A 26,671-nucleotide genomic window follows, 5' to 3' on the forward strand; every position below is an offset into this window, starting at 1 on the left:
AGCAATAACTGTTTAGGTGTAAAGGGAGATGGTTTAATACTTCTGCCTCCGTATTCGCTGTGATAGGAGATTAACAGAACCGCAAATACAGAAAAACTGCAAATAACTTTTTCATATATTATTCGCTGTTTTCTATTAAAAACCATCATGAATGTGGTGAAACCGCGCATAACATGGTGGAAGACCTGGCCTGTTCCTCAAGAAGAGGTAAAACACGGTGAAGAAAGTGCTAGGAATCAGCGATTTTTCTATGCAAGCTGATGTAATTTGGGGGGAGGAACCAGCAAGCTAAAAACCGTGAATAATCGAAACCGCGAATGCTGAAACCGTGAATACAGAGGGAGAAGTGTACTCATAATTCCATTACCTAGAAGCCAATTCCAACTGAGAAGAAAATCTAAAGAAGCAAAAGCAAACTGACTACAAAATTTCCCCACCAAAATAAAAGGAAAGTCTGCTAAAAGGGGTTGAAACATTTCCTGAGTGTAAGACGACATCTTAATCAACATCTTCTAAAAAGCCAGCAGTATGGAATACAGATATCTGTAAGAGATGGCACTATGAAATGAAAATGGCTAGACCTTGTGTGAATCTTGGGGGAGTCATGGCTCATGTGCTGCTCTTATCTAACGAAGGCGCCTCTGTTTCACGGCCTGAGCGAGACTCTATACAGAAAGGCTATTCATCTAAGTGATGTTTTTGGATTGGTCCGGAGAGGTCATCTGATGAATCAAGTGGAATGTGCCTAGTAATTAATTTAGTCTGTGTTAAGATGTGAGGGAACTTGCATCTTATCATAGATGTTCTCTGCACTTCTTCTATAATAATTAAGACCTGGAAAGTTACATAAGAACCTCTTGTGACTCTGCTTGAGAGAGAAAAACCGGACTTTTATACATCTGGATTCCATCAGATAAAGGAAACCTTGGCTGCTAACCTAATTTACAGCTGTTCCAGTGACTAACGGACTCTTGTTCCTGTACCAAGAGATTTCTTATCTTCAGTGCTGAGTAGAAGACATCTTCCCTTTCACCTGACCGAATCAGATGGTGAGAATAAGGAACTTATCTATCTTATCAGCTGGGGTTAGATAAAAGAATTCTATTGTGGTTCGATAAGGAGATGTAAAGTTACTCAGGGTGATAAGCTATATTTTTAGTTGCTGCTAATCAGGAGTTATTATAAGGAATTGTTTAGTGTGTGTAAGAATTAGTCTTGCTCATTTACCTAGCAAGGATAACTATGTACTGAGTTTCATATATGTATTCGGATATTTTGTGAACAATAATTAGTTTATTATTTACTGCTGGCTTATGAATTATATTTTTATATTTCTAATAAAGTATTTCACATAGCCTGGGTCTCTGTGTTGTATAAGTAGGCAAAGATAGCTGAACCTGGATGGGATATTATAGTCTTCCCTAGAAATCTAAGACAGTTGTTTATGTAACTGTTTAGTATTACCATAAATCTTACTACAGTCCTACTCAATGCTGAACGTAATGCCAAGCCAAGATGACACTCGACATGGAAAAGCATTGAGGATTTCAATTAAAGAATGAATGCTACAAATAAATCCCCTCAAAACACTTGTTTATTCTACAAGTGGCTCATCCTGAAGTTGTTCAAAATGTTTATGATTAGAAGGAGAAAATAATTTATCTTTTTGATGACATGAAGATTGGCATCAAAATAGACTAGCAAAAGATAGCAAAAGAAAGCAAAAAAAATAAGATGCTATCCAAAATATCTGAAAGACTGTTTGAATGTTTGGCACCCTACCCCCTCAAAGAATAATGCATTTAGGGTGCAAAAACCCAAGTTCTAGTATAGGACCTAGGGGGTAGAGGTGGAAGAAAGAACAATGAATAAGTATAGACCAATAAAAAGATAGCAGGTTGATAGTTTAGGTAGATTTGATGTCGGACACTATGTGATAACCAAAGCAATAGGGATACTAGGCTGCACAGGGGGAAGCAACATAAAAAAATATATAAAAGAGAAATCCTGACCCTGTACATGTTAGCAAGACTGCATAGGTAGAATATTGTGTTCGGATTTTGAGATCATATTTCAATAAAGATATAGAGAGACTTTTTAGAAATTGAAACTTTGGGTAAAATATTGGATTTAGTCAAGCTCACAGCTAGTTACATTCAGGTACAGTAAAAGCAGTTCTTCTACAGTTGGACTTTTTAGAAATTGAAACTTTGGGTAAAATATTGGATTTAGTCAAGCTCACAGCTAGTTACATTCAGGTACAGTAAAAGCAGTTCTTCTACAGTTGCTTAAAAATTGATGGATGACAAACAATGTGATCCACTGATGAATCTTCTAAGATCTACTTCTGGAGACCTATACAGTTGTAAAAATAAAATACTAAAAAAATCCATATTTACTTATTACACTAATATCAATGAAATACCTGTACCTCCCAATAATTATAATTTAAATATGAAACATGAACTACTAAAGAATGGCAAATACAATAATAAATGTGATAGCAGTAATAGTTTTTACCTTTCTCTTTATCTAAGGGTGGGAGGATGCTGTTATCTCTGCAGACCTTGAAGTAGATTTCTTGTTCTATTCCATCAGGGATAGCTCCTTGTGGGATAATGATACTAACTCCAGTCTCAATAGAGCTTAAAACACCACCATTGCTGTTAAAAACTCCTCTTGCTGTGGCTACCACAGTGTGACCATCATCATCATCGCCATCTTCCAAAGCAGAAGGGCTAAAATATTAAAGGAACACTTTATTAATAAATACTTCAACAATATCTGAGGCCATGCCTCAGCTCCCTAGTTCCTTCCTTCTCTCAGTTCTTCAGCCACCCTTGTCCCTCCCAGGCTCTTTTCTTCATCTCCCTCCTTTCCATAATTCTCTACCTTCCCCATCTTCCCAGACTGCCATAGTTTACCCACACTCAATACCACTTGGACTGTGAATCCATAAACATAGGCAGCAAGAGGCACATTTAGTATGTTGTCGTCGTCGTCTGCTGCATGAAGACAAAATCTCACCATAAAGGCTGTGAGATTTAATCTCAGGCAACAGATGGAATCAGATAAATGAGTCTTCTGCTGCCAGCCAGTAGTGATGCATGATGAGAGGGGAGGGTTAAGAATGTAATCTCACAATGGCTCCCTGCCAAAGATGGTAACCTATACCTCTCAAACTGCATGTCTAAAATGTGGTCCACAGGCAAAATGGCTATTCTAGCCAAAATGATCTTAACTTTGGTCAAAATAGAAACCTCAAAAGCGTGCTCCATCCTGAGTGATAGTGTGCTCCCTACTGCTTCCCCATGCAATGCAACACTATCTCCATTGTATACCTAGCAAAAGGATTGTCCCCAAGCATTGGTGCATGTGCACTGGAATAGGGATGATAAGAAAAGATTAGGTTCTTGATTCGCCTATTACCCTTCTTGGATCTGATTGAGGACTTGAGTAGAAATTTATGCTTATATTTGATATTCTTTTATATAAGTTTTCATTTGTATTAATTTCTTGCTGAATTTCCTTTCTGTACAAGTTGTATGCTTGATTATATTGAAAAAATTCAATAAATATTAAATTAAAAAAAAAGAAGAAAAGATTAGGTTCTTACATTGATAATCTCTCTAGCAGAAAGGCATACGAGTCTTGAACCAGTGGGCTATTCACCTCTAATCATGAGTTGTGCAGAAGGCATCTATATTTTTCAGCTCCGCCTCCTGTATCAATGGTCTGTGCTGTAGCTCCTCAGTTCATACCAAAGCAATTGACAACCACTATGGGAATAAGCACAAAAGCTTCCATCAACTCCAGAGAGGCTAGAAATTCCTCCAGTGCCACCGAGGCTATGACCAAACAAATGGTCTCCATTCGAAATTGAGACACTTTCAGTACCATATTGACAGACATCAGGATCCAGGATTGGTCTCCAGTCATCTGAGGCTTGCTTGGGCATGCCAAATGTTTTAGAGCAGCTTTCTAAGCCTGATTCTTCAGTTGGTTCTATGACTTGAGTATTCATGAGCCTTTCTACCATTGCTCAGACCCCAATTGCTTTCTCTGGTCGTCCGGCCAGATTCCATAAATAAATCCAGCAGAGAATGACAATTCCTGCTTGTAGCCCTCTCAAATGTTGTCCAGTAGGGGCTAGGATGATTGATGCTTCTTTCCTTTCCCTTTACTCACCTGTGGTCGTCTTCTCCCACTTTTGCATCACCTGGTGACTTCAAGATATGAAAAGGGGGGGGGGGGCATAGCTTGACCCCCTCACACACATACATTGGTGCTTCTTTCCTTTCTTTTCACCCACCTGTGGTTTTCTTCTGTCTCTGCACCATCTGGTGACCTCAAAGTTTGAGAGAGAGGGCATAGTCCCCTCCCCCCCCCCACTGGTGCTTCTTTCCTTTCACCTACCTGCGGTCTTCTTCTCCTGCCTCTGCATCATCTGGTAACTTCAAGGTTTGAAGGAGGTTATTTTCACAGATCAATCAGGTGCACCATAAGGTTTCCCTTTATACTGGAACCAAGTTGTCCAGAGGGAATACTTCCAAGGTAAAAAGTTGATTTAAAGAGGGTGTCAATATTAATAGATGAAACAGCCCATGCTGAAAGGGCTGTGATGAACTGTCCCATGCTGAAAGGACTGCTCTGAAAGGGCCATGCTGAACTGGCCATGCTGAATTGTCCCATTCCCATCCAGTACCCAGTGGTCTGAGAAAATCCTCACTTGGGCCTCCCAGTAAGCCAACAACTTTCCTCCTATCCACAGGAGTTCAGCAACTGACCTGGCAGCATTGGGACTTCTTGGAGGCTGCTGTGTAGCATGAACATGAGGGATGAGCTCTCCTGGAGCCTCAAAACCTCTGTTGAGATCTTTGAAGCAATCTCTGAGCAGAGGACCCCACTGAGAACTGACAAAACTGTTGAGAATCCTGAAAAGAACCACAACCTTTTCCCCCAAGGATGTATGGCCTACTGTTTAGCAAAGACTGAGGGCGATAATCAGCCACACTGGCCATAAGATAATCTAACTCTTTGCCAAAGAGCACATGACCCTTGAAAGGGAGCCTACTCCAAGTAGCCTTGGAAGTAGAATCTCCTGCCCCTTGCCTAATCCAAAGCTTTCTATGAGCAGAGATAAAATAAGCAGAGACCTTGCTCAAGATTCTAAGCACATTATAGAGATCATCTGCTACATAATCCATCCTCAAAATTAGCAACTGGAAGTAGGCATGCTTCTCTGATGATGGAGCCTGACGCAATATAGTATGGTAGGCGCAAGTGGCAAAGGAAATCACTCCACCTTCTCAAAACAGAGAAAGTATGTTTGGTATCCTGTGCTACTAACAAATCCACTATAGGTGGGAAAAAACACTCTTGGCAATCTGGAGTCAGCAGATACAACTTTGCTATGGTCCTGGCATTGCGCAAGTGACCCTCCAGAGATTCCCAATGCTCTGTAAGTATTGCTGTAATATCTGGATGTGAAGGGAAAAAAAAAAAACTTAGTCTGAGGCTTAGAGCTGCTCATGACAGAACACTGAGCAGCGGAGGTCTAAGATTCCATGTCCACAAGGATTCTGTGATGACTTCCAGCAATATCACCAGCCTAAAAAGGTTACACATCTTTGGGTGCTCCACCTGTCCAGGACCTTCTGACTGATGGGCCCTGCTTGAAACCCTGAATCCTCCAAAACTGAAGATTCATTTTGAGGGAGTAAAGGCATTGATTCTGATTCCCAGTCATCCTAGTCTTTCTCCAACTGGACTTCTGGTTCCTGCAGATGAACCTTCAAGAGGGAAAACCAGACTGTACAAATTTAAGTATATATGGATTTTTGGCATCTAACATAAGTCTAACTGTATGCTCTAAGGCACCTGCAAGGACTCCCCTGACTCCTTGTGGGCACAGAGGCATCTGTGCATTTGTACTACATCAAAGATGCAGAATCGCTATCCAAGGGTTCCAGGAGGAATTTTTGCCCCAGAAAATGAGCCTAGAGGGGGCTAAGCCCAGTGATCCCATCCCCTCACATGCTCCACAGCACTTGGATCATGGACTCTCCTCAGCCAGCCAGCTAGCACAAATCTGGCATGAACCAGGGATAAAACAGCCTGAGGAGTCCATCTCTAATGATTTTAATCAAAATCGAGGTATTTTTGAGGCAGATAGAGGCTTTTACAATCAGACTGAAAAATCCAAGCAGCACTATTTTGGCCTGGGAAAGTTAAATAAACGTTTAAAAAATTCAGGAGAAAGGTTTTTGAAAGTACGGGATCCAAAGCCAAGCCTCAACCTCCCCACCATGTCTCCCATAGACTATAATGGACAGTTCTCACAGTTCTGTTGGTGCTGTGTCTGCTTCAGCTGAAACAGCAGCTAGAAGATGGAGAAGACTACTGCCTCAGTCAAGAATTTAAAAATAGTTTCAAATACTTGTTTCTTCAGGCTGCCAGTCAGACTATGTTACAGTCTGAGACCCTAGACCCCCACAGCTCCTCATGCGTTCATCAGGGAGTGGAAGGGGGGGAATGCAGCGACACCTGATAAAGTCCTCAGGACTGATGCGGAGCCACAAAGATTGTGCTCAAGCTCCAATAACAACCAGGAGTGAGCCTTGCTACCAGGGGATCAATCCGCGAGCCACCAAAATTATTAAAGCAGGCTGACTAGGTAGGGGCCCTGTAAAAGGGTTTCTTTCTCAGCTACAAACTTTTGACCAAAAGAGTATGTCTTCTCCCAGGCAGAGCTGCCCCAGGAAAGCTGGCAACCTCTGCCGCATTGAGAAGCCTCAAAATCAGGCTAAAAAAACCCAAAATAACAAACCAAAGTCAGAGCAGATCAGAAAGACACCTTCAACTTGTGTGTAGGAGGAGAAACTGAGGAGCTAAAGCACAGCTCAGTTATATAGAAGGCAGAGCTGAAAACTGTAGATGCCTTCTACACAACTTGCGATTAGAGGTGAATAACCCATTGGTTCAAGACTCATGCCTTTTGCACTAGAATTCTAAATATTTGCTTACCCTGGTTTTGCCTTATACTTTGCATCCCAAGTGCTATTACAAAAACCACTCAAGCTCTCTCTCCAGTTCTTTAAGAAATTCACAGAAATGCAAAGTGTGTGTACAGATATGAAAGAGACTGATACCTCAAAGCATATAAATTTACAAGAGAAACTTGTTTAGGAAATAATTTTATAACATAGAATAAAAGAGTAATATAAGAAAAACTGGGATAATTTAGATTTAGCTCATACCCTCTTCTCAGTAGTTTAAGGCAAGCTACATATTCATGTTCCCAGATAGCTTACAATCTAAGTTTTTACCCGAGGCAATGAGGATTAAACGCGACTTGTTCAAGATCATAAAGAGTGGCAGTGAGATTTGAAGCTGCCTTCTCTGGTTCTCACCCTGCTGCTCTAACCATTATGCTGCTCCTCCATTTCCTTTATGATGGTACAGGAAGGGAACAATTTCTCAATGAAAGGAGTGGAAGGAAAGAGTATTGGAATATACTCTCCCATAAGTCATATCCTAAATTTTACCCTATCTGTCTCTCTTATAGGTTACATGCTAGCGACTTACCTCGCTCCCCCCATCCCCCTTGGAATGAAGTCATCTCCCATGGTCTCCCCTGGTCTTAACCCCCTCCTCAATATGGCTACTTTCATCTATACCTCTTTTTGGTGCGGGACCTTCCTCTGCAGGCCCGCACTCAGATGCACTGCTTGTTTCTGACCTCTGACTGAAAAAAAATTCATTATGAAAGTTACAGTGATACATTTCCTGTTGGGCAAAGGGTGCCATGTGACACCAATTCTAAGCACAAACTTATGGAAAAAAGGGTGTGTGCAGAAACCGATTTGAAGTTCTGGGAAGAGGTATGAATGCAAGTGGCCGTATAAGGAAGGGAAGAGGGGGAATATGCTGATGGCTATTGCCTGCAGAACTGGGGGAGAGCCTGGGAACTGAGATGCTGGACCCCAGGGGATGGGAAAGGGGGGATACTGGAACCAGCATGGGAAATGGTCATAAATTTTTATGATCTATACATAAGTATATATGATGATCTTATTTCTAATTTTATTTTAGTGACGGAGATCAAGTATTTGAAACACATGAAAAGTCCTGTTAAGACAGCCAATTCATATTTGCTTACAGGGGTAAACAGAACTTACTGAGCACACTGAGTGGTAGCAACACTTTGTAGTATATCACTGCTGTGAATTTATCTAATCAGTTAGAAGTTTTAAAAGCAGAGCATTATCAACGTGCATATCTTTGCTAATATAAATTGGTCAAATCTTTGTACAGCAAGACTCTCAAAAAACGCAGGTGTATCAGGTGTTCTGAGAGGACAGCAGGCATATATTCTCATCCAAGAGAGCCCAATGCAAACACTGCCAAGTGAACAGTTTCTTAAAATCTTTGAGGCCGTACCCCTATCGCAAACATGCAGGTGCCTTCCTGCCTGATGTTGGCACGGGTACCAATAGTACAGAAAAAGAAACAATTAGGTGAGGTGGGCGGTTGTGTGAATATATGCCTACTGTCCTTTGAGAACAGTTGCTACAGGTAAGTAACTTCATTTTTCTCTAAGGACAAGCAGGCATAATATTCTCAGAAATGGGACTCTCTAGCTGCCAGGATCATGTCTCCTGTATGAATGCGAGCTTGAATGCTTTCTGTAATAACTGATCCAAAACACCGCCATCAAACTTAGTCACAAAGCAAAATAATATGACCACGTTAGTCCGCTATTCCGTGAAGCTCATTGGTTACCAGTTTCCCACTGAACATACAAGATACTCCTACTCACCTTCAAAATTAAAGTCACTCACTCCCCAGCCTTCTTAGACAAATATCTCATCCCTTACACATCCTCACGGGCCCTGAGATCCACCAATCAGAATCTGCTGACTGTTTCCCCAATCAAGGAACTTTTCAATACTTGAAATATCATTTTTTCCGCTACAGCCCCTGTTTTCTAGAATGCGGTGTCAGGTCAAAACCGCGGAAGACAAAGGTGCGCGCCGACAACTGAGCACAGCGTGGAGGTGCGCGCCGAAGAAAATAACTGTTTTTAGGGGCTCCGACGGGGGTGTGTGTGGGGGAACCCCCCACTTTACTTTATACAAATCACGCCGCGTTGTGGGGGGTTTGGGGGTTATAACCCCCCACATTTTACTGAAAACTTCACTTTTTCCCTAAAAACAGGGAAAAAGTTAAGTTTACAGTATAATGAGGGGGGTTACAACCCTCCAAACCACCCACAACACCGCCGCGATCTGTATTAAGTAAATTGGGGGGCTCCCCAACAAAACCCCCCGTCGGAGCCCCTAAAAACTGTCATTTTCTTCGGCGTGCACCTCCGCGCTGCGCTCAGTTGTCGGCGCGCACCTCTGTCTTCTGCGGTTTTGTCTATGAACCCTAGAATGCTCTGCTATCACACCTCGCCTTGAAGAATCCCTCGACAAATTTAAAATCAAACTCAAAACCTTCCTATTTCAGGATGCTTATCAAAACACAAGATAAGATCCCTTCCCTGGTTACATTAACGATGAACGAGAACCGCTTTTAAGAAGCAATTTCCCATCCCTTTTTTTCATTCCCTTCCCCCTCCATACCTCCCATTTTAAATTTAATTTAAAGTTTGATGTCATTTTGAATTTTACCCCTACCCCAGTTCCTTTTGTCTGTCTTGTCTAATAACTATGTTATTTACATATTGTCCCCTTTTGCTTTTTATTTTTAACCTAAATTTTGGCATTGTAAACCGACCAGATACTTGTCGATGGTTGGTATATCAAATAGTGAATAAACTTGTAAACTCGTGGCTGTATTGTAAACCACTCTGAACTGTTTGTGGTATTGCGGTATATAAAAATAAATTATAATAATAATTATAATATTATTATTATAATAATAAATTATTATTATAATTATTATTATAAAGGGAAAAAAGGGGCTGGCAGGAAGTTGGCGGTCAAGCACTGAATAAATTTTGTCCGAATCAACAGTCTCATCTGGAATTCTGTTTCAAGCAGTAATGAGTAGTTAAGGTGTATATTGAGGACCATGTAGCTGCTTTACATCTAGCTCCACATCTAGCACTCTCCCTCTATTCAATTCTCTGGTCACCCAATCAAAGAAATTGATCAGACTTGTCTGACAAGACCTGCCTCTAGTGGATCCATGTTGCCTCAGTCCTGTAATCCACTGGATTCCAAAAACTGCACTATTAATTTAATTTTAATTTAATTTAATTCTTATATACCGCTAATAACCGTGAGGTTTCTAAGCGGTTTACAAAAATGAATGCATTAAAAGATACAATAAATAAAATAAATAATATAGGTACTTAGAAATTCCCTTCTGTTTTAAAAGCATTTCCATTAATTTACTTATCATAGAAGTCAGACTTAACAGCATGTAGTTACTTATTTCTTCCTTACTTCCACTTTTGTGGAAAGGGATTACATCTGCCTTTCTCCAGTCCTCCAATACCACTCCTGACTCTAGAGAAGCTTTGAAAAAGTCAGCCAGCAGAACTTCCCTAAGTTTCCTCAGTACCTTCAGATGTACACCATCTGGCACCATTGCTTTATTCACCTTTAGTTTAGCGAGTTCCTCGCAAACAAAATACTCTGAAAATCTATCAGGGTATGTCACACATCCAGATCTATTTGCTTTTGTATTTTTACAGTTACATAGAGTACATATCTTAAAACCACTCAGCACCCTCCTGGACATGGAAGGAAAAATGGCCAATGTGAAGTCAAAAGGCTTTATGGCCCAGGGAAGTTGAGTAGATGCAACCTGGGAAATGCCAATGCCTCACAGGCACAGGAAAGGGCGACTATTATGAGAAAAGAAGTGAAGATGGCTGCATGTTGATATAAGTATGGGAAATAATGCCCTGACGTTGTTCAATATATATGCCCCTAATTCGAATCAATCAGAATTCTTTAAAAAATTGCAGAGTATGTTGTTACCACTGGCTGCTTCTAATTTATTGGTGGCTGGAGATTTTAATGCTGTAATGGATCCATTAATGGATAAAAAACCAGGTAAAAGTATAAAATCTTTAGGTTTAGATAATTTGGTTCAATCATGTGATTTGAAGGATATATGGCGTATTCTTCATTTTAATGATCAGGAATTTTCATTTTGTTCACAGGTTCATAAATCATTTTCAAGAATAGATTATATTTTTATTTCATCACATAAGGTGCAGCAAGTGATTAAGGCTTCCATTGATCCCATTATCATTTCGGATCATGCGGGAGTATGGATAGATTTACAATTAGATCAATTAGAAAATAGAAGACCTCTTTGGAGATTTGATAATACATTGCTTGTGGATGAAAAATTTTTGGAAAATTTTAAAACACAAATTAGTGATTTCTTTCAAATTAATTTAGTGGAAGATACATTGAAAATGTATGGGGCGCTTTTAAGCGACTATGAGAGGTCATATTATATCATATTCGGCTTTTGTTAGGAAACAGATTAAAAAACAGTATATAGAGTTAGAAAAAGAAATTAAAATACTAGAAACTAAATTAGTAAGCAAATGGGAACATGATGTATTACAAGCTCTTTTGAAAGCAAAAGGTAAATATAACGAATTAGCTTCAAAAATGATAAGAAGAGGCTTGTTTTCCAAACAGACAATGTATTATGGAAATTCTAATAAGGCGGGAAGATTATTGGCAAATTATCTTAAAGCAAAAAAAAGAAGAACTAACATTAATGGGATAAAAGATGATAATGGTATAATAACCAATCAAACGGATATAATTTTTAAAAGCAATTTTCTAAAATTTATAAGGACCTGTATTCTTCCGAGCCTTATTTGGAGAGGCAAAAAGATGGTAAAAATTTTTTAGATTTAATTATTGGACCTAAGGTTCCTGATCATATAAAACGGAGTTTAGATGAACCTATATCATTAAAAGAATTAGAAACAGCGTTGAGATCTCTTAGAGTTGGATCCGCTCCAGGTGGTGATGGTTATACAGTAGAATTTTTATAAAACATTTCAAAATGTCCTTTCCCCATATTTACTAAATTTATATCAGACACAACTTATAAAAGGTGATATTAAAGGTACTATGGCTGAATCAATAGTAATTGTTTTGCCTAAGCCAAATAAAGATCCTACTTTGGTTTCAGACTACAGGCCTATATCTTTAATAAATGTGGATAATAAACTTTTGGCGAAAATTTTGGCTTTGAGATTAGCCAAAGCTCTCCCACATATTATAGACACGCATCAGACGGGTTTCGTTGCTAAAAGACATTCCTCTAATAACTCTAGATTATTGTTTCATATGTTAAATTTATCAAAAAAAATGGATGAACCGGCTTTTACAGTTTCCTTGGATGCAGAAAAAATCGTTTGATAGGGTAGAATGGAATTTTATGTATCAGGCTTTAGAATGGTTTGGGTATAGGTTCTGGATTTATACAATATGGTAAAAACATTGTATAGCTTCCCGATTGCAAGATTAATATTAATAATATGATATCTGATGGTTTTCAATTGCAGAGGGGAGTTAGACAAGGTTGTCCTTTATCTCCTTTGTTATTTGATGTTGTATTAGAACCCTTATTGTTAGCAATACAGCAAGCAAGGGGGATACAGGGTATTCCATATTCTGATATGGAATATAAAATTTCGGCTTATGCGGATGATATTTTACTTTATTTGAGGAATCCAGAGTCTACCTTATCTTGTCTGTTGGAATTAATTGATATGTTTGGCAAATTTTCAGGTTATAAAATTAATTGGAGTAAGTCTGAACTTATACCTTTAAATGTTCATTGTGTAAAAGGATTATTTGACGCTTTTCCGTTCATATGGAAAGAAGGATTTAAATATCTTGGCATTCAAGTTAAAAATACAATTGAAGATACAGTAAAAGAAAATGAAAAATTTGTATTGAAAAGAGTTACAGAGTTATGTGAGCAATGGAATTCGTTACATCTTTCTTGGTGGGGGAGAGTTCAAACTATTAAAATGATGATCTTGCCTGTAGTTTGCTACCAAATGAGTATGATACCTATTTATTTTCAGGGGTCCTTTTATAAAAAGCTTAATAGCATTTTAACGAAATTTCTTTGGCTTGGTAAAACACATAGAATAGCTTTGGTATCTTTGCAAAAATCAATTAAGGAGGGAGGGGTAAATTTTCCAAATTTTTATAGGTACCATCAAGCCTATATTTTACGTCAGGGTATGTATTGGATCCTCCCAGAACTGATAGATAATGCACCGGATTGGTTATATTTGGAATGGCGCCTTATGTTTCCCCTAAATTTAGTTCATCTTCCAAGTATCAACATGCCTAGAAGATACAGAGAAAATAAGATATTAATGGATACTTGGAAAACGTTGAGGTTTATTAGTAAATTAACACCTGTCCCAATAAACAAGTCAACTAATCAGTCTTTATGGATAAACTCCAAGATTAAAATTGGCGGAGCTCAAATCCTTTGGAAGGAATGGATTATTGCAGGCATTAGATCTCTGAATGATGTTATTTCGGAAGGTAAACTGCTGGAATTTTCACAATTGCAACATAGATTTGGTCTTAGTAAAAAACAAAGTTTTAATGGTTGCAATTGAAGCAGGCCATTCAGGTTGGGTTCCCTGAATGGAAAACATTGAATAATCAATATAGTTTAGAGTTCTTATGCTTCCAAGCAGACTTCCTAGGGCATCAAGTCGCATTGTGGTATAAATTAATATCTGGATATTTGAATAAAAAACCAAAAAATGGTCTAATAGACATTTGGAGCATTGATATTAAGCATCAAATTACTGCATCTCAATGGCCACTAATTTGGTCTTGGAGAATGAGATGTACAGTGTCAGCATCTATGAGACAAACTTGGTTCTTTTTATTACATAGAGCTTTTTGGACCCCTATACGTTTACAAAAATTAGATAGTTCTAAGTCCAATAAATGCTGGCATTGTAATCTGGAACCTGGGACGTTGGATTATTTACTATATCATTGTCCCTACATTAAAAGTTTTTGGAATGCAATTTGGCCACAAATTAATAAATTGATGGAAAATCATGTAGCAATATCATATGATACAGTGTTATTTGGAATGATGATGAGAAAAAAAAGTCAAATTTCACCAGAAAATAACAAGCTTTTACTAGTCATGACAGGGGTTGCCATTCAGCATATAACCAATAACTGGAAGAATCATAGTAACCTTAATTATACATTTTGGTGGAATACAATTTGTCATATATTCAAAATGGAAAGAGTAATAGCAATACAAAGAGGGACATATCCTAAATTTATAAAAATATGGGGGCCATTGACAAAGTATTGTACTGAATGAATAATAGGATTTATCTTCTTCTTTTCTTCTTTTTCTTGTCTTCTTTATGGCACACATGGAGGGGGGATAGTGAAAATAATTTTACATAACATGTTATAATATGGTATACAATATGTATAAGGTGATTGGAAAGTACTTGAAGGGTGGGGGGTGGGAGAGGGGATAAAAAAAATTTGTTCAGAATATTATGTAATAGATATAAAAGTGATATTATGTATTCATTAGTTGTAACTCAATATTTTGTACACTTCATGTAAAATATGAAAATGAATAAAGAATTATAAAAAAAAAAAAAAAAAAAAAAAAAAAGAAGTGAAAAAACATATCAGGAAGCACAAAAATAAGCAAACTTGAGACTGCTGATCCCGTAAACAGACATTGTGTGGAAAGACACCTGCATGCATTTAGAGGAACAGTGCACTTGGCAGTGTCCGCACCAGGTTCTGCCAGATATCACCCATTTGTGAGATTATGCCTGCTTGTCCTCAGAGAATACATAATATAATAAAATTCCAATTCTACTTTTTATTTAAGCAAATATAATTTTAAACACCTGGCCACATTTAAAATTTCAAGAAAAAATAGGGACATTTCACACCTCCACTGTTCTACTTACTAAGTAGCTTTACTCTTAAAAAGCATACAGTCCTTTACCTGACAGGAATGGCTTTAGGCACTGCAGTAACATTATTTGGTTGATATTTAGGCTTGCTGTCACCTTGCATGGAAAAGGAATCCATTCCTCCATCAAACTCAGGTGGTTGGACTGAACTGTTTGTTTTTAAAACAGGGTGAGGTGAATTCTGAGGCTTTGTTGGCAGCTCCGTTTTAACTGGCGATTCATTTGGCAAGAGATTGTGGTTGAATTTGGGACTTTCAAATTTGCGCTCAAATGGCCGGGCAGAACTAGTGTAAGGTTTTGGTGTAAACCGGTTGTAAGATGGGGTAACTGTTTTCTGCATCTGTTCATTGCCATTAACTGGATTTTTGTCAGAGAAACTTTTTTGAGTATAGAAATTGCTTTGTACTGTCTCCTCTCTGTTTGTAGATCTGAACATTAGTGGTTTATTCTGAGGTGGAGGTGGTTCAGGCTTGGACACAGCAGTATTCTGGATTTCTTTAGAAAAAGAATTAACTGTAAGAAAAACAAAAAACACCCAAATCACCATTTTCATGTATAGAACCAACTATGACACAATTTATACTTTTTTCCTACATATGACTAGTACTTTGCAGCTCAGTACAGTACCGACTCTGCAAGTTACATTTATGAACAAACACTGGTAGCATATGGACAGTAAAATTAGGTTCTCCAAAAACTGGACAGTGAATGATGAATGTATGCCTTTCCAGCAAGTTTATTTGCTAACTACTGTAAGCTTCAGTCTTTGAATATTCAAGAAAGCAAACAGTTGCTTACCTGTTAAGATACGCTCTCTGAACTGGGTCTCTTTTCCCTGGAGAAGAGGAGACTTAGAGGGGATATGATAGAGACTTATAAGATCATGAAGGGCATAGAGAGAGTAGAGAAGGAAAGGTTCTTCAAACTGTCAAATAATAAAAGAACAAGAGGGCATCTGGAAAAGTTGAAAGGGGACAGATTCAGAACAAATGCTAGGAAGTTCTTTTTTTACCCAACATGTGGTGGACACCTGGAATGTGCTTCCAGAGAATGTAATAGGGCAGAGTACAGTACTGGGATTTAAGAAAGGATTGGACAGTTTCCTGCTGGAAAAGAGGATAGAAGGGTATAAATAGAGGATTTCTGCACAGGTCCGGGACCTGTTGGGCCGCCGCATGAGCGGACTGCTGGGCATGATGGACCTCAGGTCTGACCCAGCGGAGGCATTGCTTATGTTCTTATGTTCTTAACAGTTCAGCCAAAGTAAGTTATATGGCCATGTATTTCACTTAGTGCTACAAAAGTCCAACACTTTCTGAAAAAGGCTAGAAATCTTTCCTGTACATGAATAGAGATCTAAATTAACTAGAATGTATCCTGTTGTAAATTGCTCCAAGTATGCAACTCTGCGACTTCTCACAGTTCAAAACATATGAGGGAAATATTTCCCAAAAGGAATGGGAAGGCTCAAGAGACAGGGAAGTTTGACATATGCAGAAAAGATCTCAAATCCTGAGCTTTCTTGGGGAAGGGGAGGGGAGGACTAAATTTGGTTCGGCACCATAAGTAGTCACATTATACTCTTGGGCAACTCAGAGAACCTGCTTGACTTCATAGGGAAAAGAAAATGTAAACCTAACACAAACACTAAATTTAAACCTCTCCATCAAAATACTCTAAACAACCACCATGAACACTCACTCAGAGCAGAGAAGGAAATAGCCTCAGATCATGGAGTTGTAGCAACAACGGCTCTCCCACATACATATCACAGGCATTAAAAACCTTCAATGCTCCTGGGAAACCCATCATTAAGGGTTAATTTTTTAACACCCTACATAAATCTGCAAGTTATAAATTACTTCACAATAGTCATTTAATTTCCTTCAAACAAGTTTAGCATTAGAAAGAAAAGCCTACTGAGTTTAAAAAAACCCCAAACAAAACAAAATTATACTGAATTCTTTACTATGCAAATAGATTTAAAACAAAATCTTATAAGCAATTGACTTAGGGATAGCTTTTCAAAGGGATTTAAGCAAGTAGGAGAGATATGACATAGCTTCAGTCCTATTTGCTTTTGTTTTCTGTGGCCTATAATCAGCAGACCATTGCTAGATATTCAGCGGTACTGAATATCCCCTCTGACCGCCACAGAATGTGCAGTTAGTACCGGGGTGGTCCATGGAGTCGACGATGAGTGAGTAGTTACACAGGGACTAGAAATATTTAGTGCCAATGTTCGCAAAGGTAACAGGCAAATAGGACCGCACAAAAGGCTATCCTTAATTTGTTTGTTACCTAAGCAGGTGCGAGCAGTGAGTATCGTCCAGTACCCACATAACTTCTGGTCCGTGGCCAACCCAGATATGCAAAGCTAGTGCCATGATATAGTCCAGTATTGAATAATCAGTTTAGAGATTCAGCCGGTGATTAGCAATTTTGCTTTCCTGTTATATCTGGACGTGCAACAATTTATAGGCTGTTATTGCATAGGTTGGTTCAATGAAAAATTCAATGAAGTAAAAAAAACTGACTGAATATCAGGAAATTATATTTTAGCAGCCACAATTTTTTTCATCAACACTGTTACAGCTGCCAGAAAAGTTTTCACTCTAGAATCCAATCAAAATATAGTATTTAAAATAAACGAGAGATCTGCATAATATTAATCAAAATGCTTAGAAAACAGAAAAATTGCAAACCTTCAGAAAGTGGTTGCTTGTGGTGTACAGGGAGGGAAACTGCATTGTTCACCACGACCTGAGAAGACTGGTTATACTGAGATGGAGGAGGAGTAACTTGAGAAACCACTTCATAACGTTTTTCACCTGCAAGCCTATCCGCAGTGTCAGTGTCCGATTTCCCCCTGTGTGAAATTTAGAAAATCATGTTTAAATGCTAGTTTCAAATTCCACAAACTAATCTTTGCATATTTTATACTTTTAATCTTCAATGCCCCGGGCTAGTTATGTCCATATTATGTTCTTTTAAACATTTAGTACAAAACCCACAAAATACAAAACGGAATCTAACAAGATATTAGTAAAACAAAATAGATGAAAAATCAAAGGCAGATGACATTTTGGCTGTACCTTTCAGCATCTACTATCCAGGTTTAATTCCTTATGATTTTGCCTTGCTTTCCCATGAGAAGAAAACCAATTACAGTTGGCGTGGACAAATAATGCAGTGATTTACTGAAAATCTCAACAGAGATTCATCTCAATTTGCCAATTAGTAATGTCAGCACTAATGTGCGAGCTCTCAAAAGCAACAATTTTATACCTGATGTACAAACAATGTCATCTGGACCTCAAACGCAAAATGCTTCTGCCTCATCAGCTTTATGTGCACAGAGTTGCATGTTAAAATTTTTCAAACAAATGTTTATTTTTTTTAAAGTCATTTGATAATAAAGGGACTCATTAAAATCATATATAATATTTGCAAAACTTAGCCCAGTTACAAAGTCAAGATAATTTTCTAAATCTCATTTGCTTTCAGCTGAAGTCAAAATAATTTTACATGCACATAATGCTTGTGATGAATGACAGATATGACACCTCAAAAACTGCCTCACATTAATAGTCTTACCACGTTATGTTCCTTTTCAGGTAGTCATAGCTAGTGTAAGAGCCAAGAAATCTACATGATGGCAAAGCAAATGTGACAAAAGAACGGGGGAAAAGGTCATTCTTTCTGCTAGCTTGAATAAGAATACTTAACCACCATTCACAACTCCCCTTGTCCAAAATAAAGATCAAAGAAAGCTCCAAATACTTCCTGACATGATGCTGGATGAAAAAGGGACAGCATATTATTGATCATGTAACATAGCATGTTTTTAAGCTGTGAATAATTTTACTCCCATAAATTGTTTTATTAACTTCTTCAGCAGCCAGAACCAGTAGCTTCAGATAAAAGCTGCATCCTATTCCTGTCTTGATAAGCTTGCTCTCTTTCTGTGGAGTTCCTTTAATTTTTAGTCTATAACATATGACAGAGAGGATAACTCCTGTGGATGTAAGAAATGTATTTAGAACATTTATGACAGTCTATAGACTGCTATAGGAGATAATATAATAAAGCAAGAGCTAATATAATGAGAACTTTCCTTTAAACTACCAGCTGTCTTAATAGGTAGTATATACTAACAATCACACATTCAAGCTTAGCATCTCTCTTCCATATTAGAGGGGGGAGGGTTAGTTTTAGTTTTATAAAGCTCTTTCACCTGTGTAAAGGCCATTTCACATGTAAAAGGAGGGTGTTTTTGTTAATAAAATTGCATGATCATATATGCACGTAAAAGCACACACAAGAAAAGTGATCTGTGCATAGATATTGCCCGGAACAATTTTGAAAGAATAGAAGTGGAGTGATGTGTAGATGCATTTTATAAAATACACAGGTACACACAACTTTGGAGCAGGTCAAAATCTGTGTGATATTAAGGTTGGATTTTGGAGACTTTTATAAAGGGAACAGAGGAGGCACTTGCTGCCTTTATAAAACAGCTTTAAGAGGATAATTTGAAAAAGGGAAACTTTGGAGCACTTTAGCAAAGCTGCAGCAAAAAGTGGCCTTAGCACACGGTTACACCTGGGTCTTTTCTACTTGCTAAGGCCACTTTTCTGTTTTCAGCATTAGTGCAGGGGCATTTACTGCCAACCATGTTGTAGGCAGTAAGGGCTCATGTGCTAATCAGTTAGTGCAGCCATATTGCCCCACATTAACTCTTTAGCATAACCATACCCCATTTTCCATCCTTTAGACATGTCCCCTTGGTCAAAAAATAACATTTATTTTTAAGCACAGGGGTAGCACGCTTACAGGAGCTTGCTAAAAAGAACACCTTAGTTTAACAGATCAAGTAGTGCCTATTTAGGCACTTTTTTATGAAGACATATAGGCAGAAATATACATTGCCAATGCAGATATTTATATCTCCTCAAGAGGTACAAATGTCTGTACATGAATTATTTCCATATGCACATAAATTACTGTATTTTTAAAAATCTACATGTATACTTATGAACACTGTCCTGTATACGCCTACCAGCAGCATGCTCATGATCAAGTCTGTACTTTTATGCCAGTCAGAATTTTTAAACAAGTCACATATGGATGAAAATGACTTGAAAATTTCAGACTAGAAGGTGAAAATGCACCATTTTTTGATGGAGGTGTAACTTTATAATATTGCCCACATTTTTTTAAACAATGTATTAGCCATATGTTTTCAGATTTACTGTGATGGGCCATTGATCGAGTTCCTGATTTCCCCAGGGGGAATAAGGAGCAGCAGTGTAGCTAAGCTAACAAGTACAATGTAGTTTTGGCTTTATGAAAAACTTGCGCATTAATCCCTGTAGGTTAAACAAAGACTGAATGAAACAATTTTTTAAAAAACCTCAAACATTGGTCTTGATCACATTATTTTTATAGATACCGAGAGGGAGATAATGCAAAAAACAAAACAAAACGCAACAAATGCCCATCTTATTAATGTTGTGCAATTCATTACTAAGCTTTTGTTTTATTTTTTCTTTTGAGTCTTTCAGATTTTTTAGATTGATTATACTGAGCAGAGCAGAGGAAAGCACTCTTTGTATTAAATATTTTCTGTTCAGATGATGTTATCCTTCTGGAAGACCACCATTAGGCTCCACATAGAGTTGCATGTCATGAAAGCCATGAATTTCACTCGTACATATGGTTGTGAGTTGAAGTAGTCTGAGCCCCTGATGCAAGGTTTCCAAAACCCGCTGTGGACTCAAGCACCAACATCAGGTTTGGAACTTGTGTTAATATCGAATCAGTTTTTATGCTATGACATTCAGCAGTGACTGGAATGACTTCTGTAATTGTTTCATTAAAATTGTGTTATTTTCATACATTTGTGCACAGAGTTTTTTTTTAACTTTTGTGGGGCCATAGAACAAATGCAACCCAACAAGGCAATAACTGAAGATATTGCACAAGACTAGCTAAGTGTATCTGAAGAATCCTCTCACTTTTATGTTGTGTGGCTATCTCCAATAAAGACTTTCGCTAAAAGCAGCAGAACTTAATAGTTTGTTTTGCATAGTATTTGGTTTTGCACTAGGATGTTTGTTTTTTGGCATTTAAAGCAAATGAGCATGTGCAGCTTTCAACTGTTCCTGAAGCAACTTCTGATGTGCTGAAACACACATTTGGGGTTCTTTTAATTCTCTTTTGGTAATTTTTTTTTATTTCTAAGAAGCACTTAGTACTGCAATATTTGACAGTAAGTCAGTTTTGGCTTTAATTATAATGGTATTTTTGACTGTAAGGCAAACTTAAGGAAATGTTTTGTAGCAATTAACAGCCTTTTATAAAGTAGTTCATAGTAGAGGCACATGGCATTTCTTTTATAGATAGGAATTGGATGTCCACACAAATATATGCACTGTTCAGCAAAATACTTTAAGGGTCAAAAGATGATTTCCACCAATATGAAACTAAAAGACCCTTCTTATAAATATCTATATCAATTTTTTTTTTTTAATGGACCTCTGTAGCTACACTCAGAAGACTAATTTTGTCCTAACCGAGCTTTAGTATGCCAAAATTGTCATTAGTTCCATTCTTTGCAGCTGTTTTCTTTAGAGCAATTTCAAGGTAACAAAGAAACAATCTTCTATTAGGATCCCACTATTATCTACTAAAACCACTTTAATAGAACAAAGTAGCGGGTCAGATTAAATTCTTCAGTCATGCCTTAATTTTGCACATCTGTCATCACATGTGGTGTACATTATTGTATGCCCCTGTCTAGTGTATGTAAATAGTAGTCGTTGAGCTATACGAGTACAACTTACTGAGTATAAATCCAGGATTTCAACAATGAATATGCAGGCTCCCCTTGTCCAACACTGGAATGAAAAGAAACATACTATTGAAGATATATGATGAAGAGTTACTGGTCAAATATCAGTAGGGAAGTGCGTTCCAGGTTTCCGCGAGAAGAGGGTGATGTCAGGAGTGATGCGATCACCATGTTGGTGGTGGGAGGAGGGAATTTGTAGTTCTGCTTTCCCCTCTCACTGCGTTATAGGAGGGTGCACGGGAGGTGCGTGGCCAGGGAAAGCAGAGAGCTTCTCCACTGGTAATTCTGACTGGAAGAGGCGGACAGAAAATACGGTGAATGACTGAGTCCGCGAATCACCGACCGCAAATTCACGGGGGTGTACTGTAGTACATGGACCTCCATGAGACATTAATATATCTTCCTGCTGGTTGAGATTGGCGAGATTTGTATGACAAAGTAGAGACATGCAGTCAGTATATTTCTTTTTTTGTGAGGCTTCCTCTATCCAGTCTCCAAACAGATCATCCCCTATAAAGGGTATATTAGAGAGAAGGTCTTGGATGTTGGCATCTAGGTCAGAGATTCTCAGCCAGGATTGTCTACACATAGCTATGGAGACTGCAGAAGTACAAGAAGTGATGTCAAAAGCATCAAATGTAGAGTGCACCATATACTTCCTGATTTCCAGATCATTTTTCAGATGTTTGGATAGAATATATAGATCATACTGAGACATGTTTTGTATGAGTGATTTCATATAAAAAGTCATATAGAAGTTGTAGTTTAAGATTCTATTCACCAGCATAGAAGCTTGAAATATTTTGTGTCCAAACCTATCTAGCATCCTGCCTTCTTTCCCTGGAGGAGTGCCGTCATAAATGAGATTTTTTTTTGAGAACAGACTCCATGACTAGAGACTGATCCTGCAACTGCAGTTTGTCAAATTTAGGACAAGGTTGTACATGTTAAAGTGAGTCCAGCTTACATGGAGTAATTACAACATGAAGAGGGGATTCCCAGTTCTTCAGTAATGCCTCCTTCATGAGGTTGTGAAGTGGAACCTGAAATAGATGACAGAATGTTTTGCAGAACAGGATCCGTTTCTGAACCTTTATGCAGTCTGGAGGATTTTTTTTTTTTAATAGTCCAGTGCCTCTCTAAGCTCTGCCTGAGATGCTGAATCAGACAATATCTTTATTGGGAGTTTCCGCCCCATCTGTCTAATGAATTTAATGAACGATAGGCCTTCTGGGGGCAATTTACTATGAGGCAGGGAAGGAAATGAAATAGAAGAAAAATGAGATTCTTCCGCTGACAACTCTGGTCAGTCGCTAGAAAAGTGTTGGCTGAAGTCAGTTATAGTTCTCAATGCCAGGGAGATCATGGAGAGGAGCAGCATTGAGGAGAAAGAGGGCAATGTCGAGGTGAATGTTGACTATAGTGCCTTGATGATCATCGATAGGAGCGCTGAGAATGAAATAAACTGCACTCTCTCGACGAAGATGCATACCTCGATATAGAAGCTAGACATCGTTGAAATGCGTCCTCGATTTGCATCTGATAGGCACCAATGAAATGAGTCAGTCATGTACGTTGACTACAGACGCTGATGCTTAAGGGTCCATGCTCCGAGGTTGATGCCTTGAGTATCTAGGCAATGCTTGGATTGAGGCTGGCATTGTTTTAGCAGTATTTTGCATCGTTTGTGACTGCAGCAGCACAGCTAGCTCTTTCTGCAACAGCAAGGTCAGCTCTGTTCCTGCCGAGATGGCACCATAACCAGTATGTTCACTGGTATCAGGTGCATTATTTGAGCATTGAAGCACTGGTGATCTCTGTGTCACCAACTGTACAGATGGTGATCTGTCATCGATGCATTGGCTCTTAGAGCACATCGATGATGATGATGATGCCTGAGCTGGCGCCGAGGCGTTCCTAGAAGGGAAAGTGTGTTTATGCTTCTTAGCCTTATTACAGGGTCCCCCCGATACAGGCAGCATCGATGATGTAGACACTGTTGATACCATAGGTGTCTGATGCTGAGGAACAGCATCAGAGACTCCTGCCAGGCACTGGACACAATAGTTATGCAGATCAGTATGAGAAATAGCCCTTTGACACCAAAAACACCACTTAAATCTGCTAGAAGATTTGAGCATTGAAGGAAAAAACACTGAAGCTAAGTCAAAAGACTGGTTTACAATCTGCTCAACCTCTCTAAATCAAACAGGGCTTGATGACTGCAGCCTGAAGACAGATTTTATGGAGTTCGAAAGCCAAAAGTAAAAACTCGATAAAAAATTGAACAACGATGAACTGGGTCGACAGGAAGGCATGAAAGCACTAATAAAGAAAATACACACAAAAAGTACGCAGAAAAAATACACCTAGCATAAGTGCATATAGTATGCACACAGATACACTGAAAGAAAAGGCTTCTCAGCTCTGTGGAAAACTAAGAACTGATGGTCCCTGTTATGCCCCAGCATATTACTGACATGTTCAGAATATTACTGATATGTATCCTCAAGTCTGCTTACCTGACATCCTGACCTCCAAAGAACAGTAAGACCAGATGGTCTCTACAATAACCTTGCTTATCTGAGATCTAAGAACATAAGAACATAAGCAGTGCCTCCGCTGGGTCAGACCACAGGTCCATCTTGCCCAGCAGTCCGCTCCCGCGGCGGCCCGAACAGGTCACGGCCTGTCTGAGTCACCAGAAGGGGCCCCCTTGCCACCTTGGTTTCCCATTGAGTCTTATCTTCCCATCGAAGTCCTAATCCTCCGGTCTTGCACATGCACGTCCTGGTTGGATTTCTATACTTATTACTTGGTTTGCTTTCTATACCTGTGTTACATCCCAGCACCTCTCTCAGTATCCCACGATCCCCCTATCCCTCAGGAATCCGTCCAATCCCTGTTTGAATCCCTGTACCATACTCTGCCTGGTCACTTCCTCCGGTAGCGCATTCCAAGTGTCCACGACCCATTGGGTGAAGAAAAACTTCCTTGCATTTGTTCTGAACCTATCTCCCTTCAGTTTCTCCGAATGCCCCCTCGTGCCTGTTGACCCCTTCAGCCTGAAGAATCTGTCCCTATCCACCCTCTCTATGCCCCTCATGATCTTGAAGGTCTCTATCATATCTCCCCTGAGCCTCCTTTTTTCCAGAGAGAAGAGCCCCAGCCTATCCAACCTCTCGGCGTATGGGCAGTGTTCCAGCCCTCTTACCAGTTTCGTTGCTCTCCTTTGGACTCTCTCAAGCACTGCCATGTCCTTCTTGAGGTAGGGCGACCAATATTGAACGCAGTATTCCAGATGTGGACGCACCATAGCTCGATACAATGGCATGATGACTTCCTGCGTCCTGGTTGTTATGCCCCTCTTTATGATGCCCAGCATCCTGTTGGCTTTTTTCGAGGCTGCTGCGCACTGTGCAGATGGCTTCAGTGATGCATCCACCAGCACACCCAAGTCTCTCTCAAGACTGCTGTCTCCCAATAATGCCCCCCCCAATTTGTATTTGAACAACGGGTTCTTTTTCCCTATATGCATGACCTTGCATTTTTCCACATTAAAGCGCATTTGCCATTTGTTTGCCCAGTCTTCCAGCTTGTCCAGGTCCCTTTGCAGGTCCTCACACTCCTCCCTAGACCTAACTCTGCCGCACAGTTTGGTATCGTCTGCAAATTTTATAACCTCGCACTTTGCCTCTTTTTCCAGGTCATTGATAAATATGTTGAAGAGTAACGGCCCCAGCACCGATCCCTGTGGCACACCGCTTGTGACTCCCCGCCAGTCAGAGTATTGTCCCTTTACTCCGATCCTCTGCAGTCTACCCGACAACCAGTGCTCGATCCATCTGTGCACATCCCCTCCCACCCCGTGGTTCCACAGTTTCCTAAGCAGCCTTTCATGTGGCACCTTGTCGAAAGCCTTTTGAAAATCAAGGTAAATGATGTCTATAGGTTCCCCATTGTCCACCCGACTGCTTATTCCCTCAAAGAAGTACAGAAGGTTCGTTAAGCATGACCTTCCCTTACAGAATCCATGCTGGCTTGTTCTCAGTAGGCCATATCTCTCGATATGCTCGCAAATACCATCCTTGATCATAGCTTCCACCATCTTCCCTATAATTGAAGTCAGGCTCACCGGCCTGACTTCATTGACCTCATTGATCTTCAAAGGACAGTAAAACCAGATGATCATCAGTAAAGACAGATGGGAAAATACATCAAAAAGAAAGGGACAGTGACAAGTATCTGCTATCTTGACCTTTTTGACCTAGGAGTTGCCAAAACAAATAACAAAGGACCAGTACCAGCTGTCTTACTAAGAGGCAAGCAGTTTTCCCAGCTTTTCACCCAATATAAAAGACGGGACTTGCCTCTAACCTTAGAATCCAAGACATCTCCATGGACAGAATAAAAGATGCCTAAAGGGACAGTTTCCCGTGTCCTACTCGCCTATCCATTGAGGGATTCCGAATGGTGAAGGGAGGGTTTACGTGAGATACGGTGATGCTATTTTATTCTTATATATATATAAGTATAATAAAGTGTTATTGTTTATGTTTGATATTGTCTGTGTGCTTTTCTGAGTGTCACTGATCATCCCACCTGTCAGAAATTAGTGGCAGAACAGTCCCGTGATCGGGTGTCAGGCGGGAAGGCACTCACGCATGTGTAGTGCGGCAGTCTTCAAGTTTTTAAAAACGACACTGCACTTGTGGACTGTCCGTACCGGGCTCCATGGATGACTTCACCCACATGTAAGAATTTGTTGCCTGCTTGTCCTGGGATAAGCGAATATACAGAATGACTAATGATGACAAATAAGT

General features: G+C 39.3%; 1 protein-coding gene across 1 annotated transcript in view; it reads right to left on the reverse strand.

Annotated features, from left to right (window-relative positions):
• The window catches only part of TJP1 (tight junction protein 1), a 355,098-nt gene that overhangs the window by 11,734 nt on the left and 316,693 nt on the right, over positions 1–26,671 (reverse strand). Inside the window, 3 exon segments of the mRNA XM_033920501.1 lie at positions 2,521–2,738; positions 15,025–15,505; positions 17,698–17,861. Coding sequence (XP_033776392.1) covers positions 2,521–2,738; positions 15,025–15,505; positions 17,698–17,861 — 863 coding nt within the window.

Source organism: Geotrypetes seraphini, chromosome 14, assembly GCF_902459505.1.
Source record: "Geotrypetes seraphini chromosome 14, aGeoSer1.1, whole genome shotgun sequence".
NCBI classification, from domain to species: domain Eukaryota; kingdom Metazoa; phylum Chordata; class Amphibia; order Gymnophiona; family Dermophiidae; genus Geotrypetes; species Geotrypetes seraphini.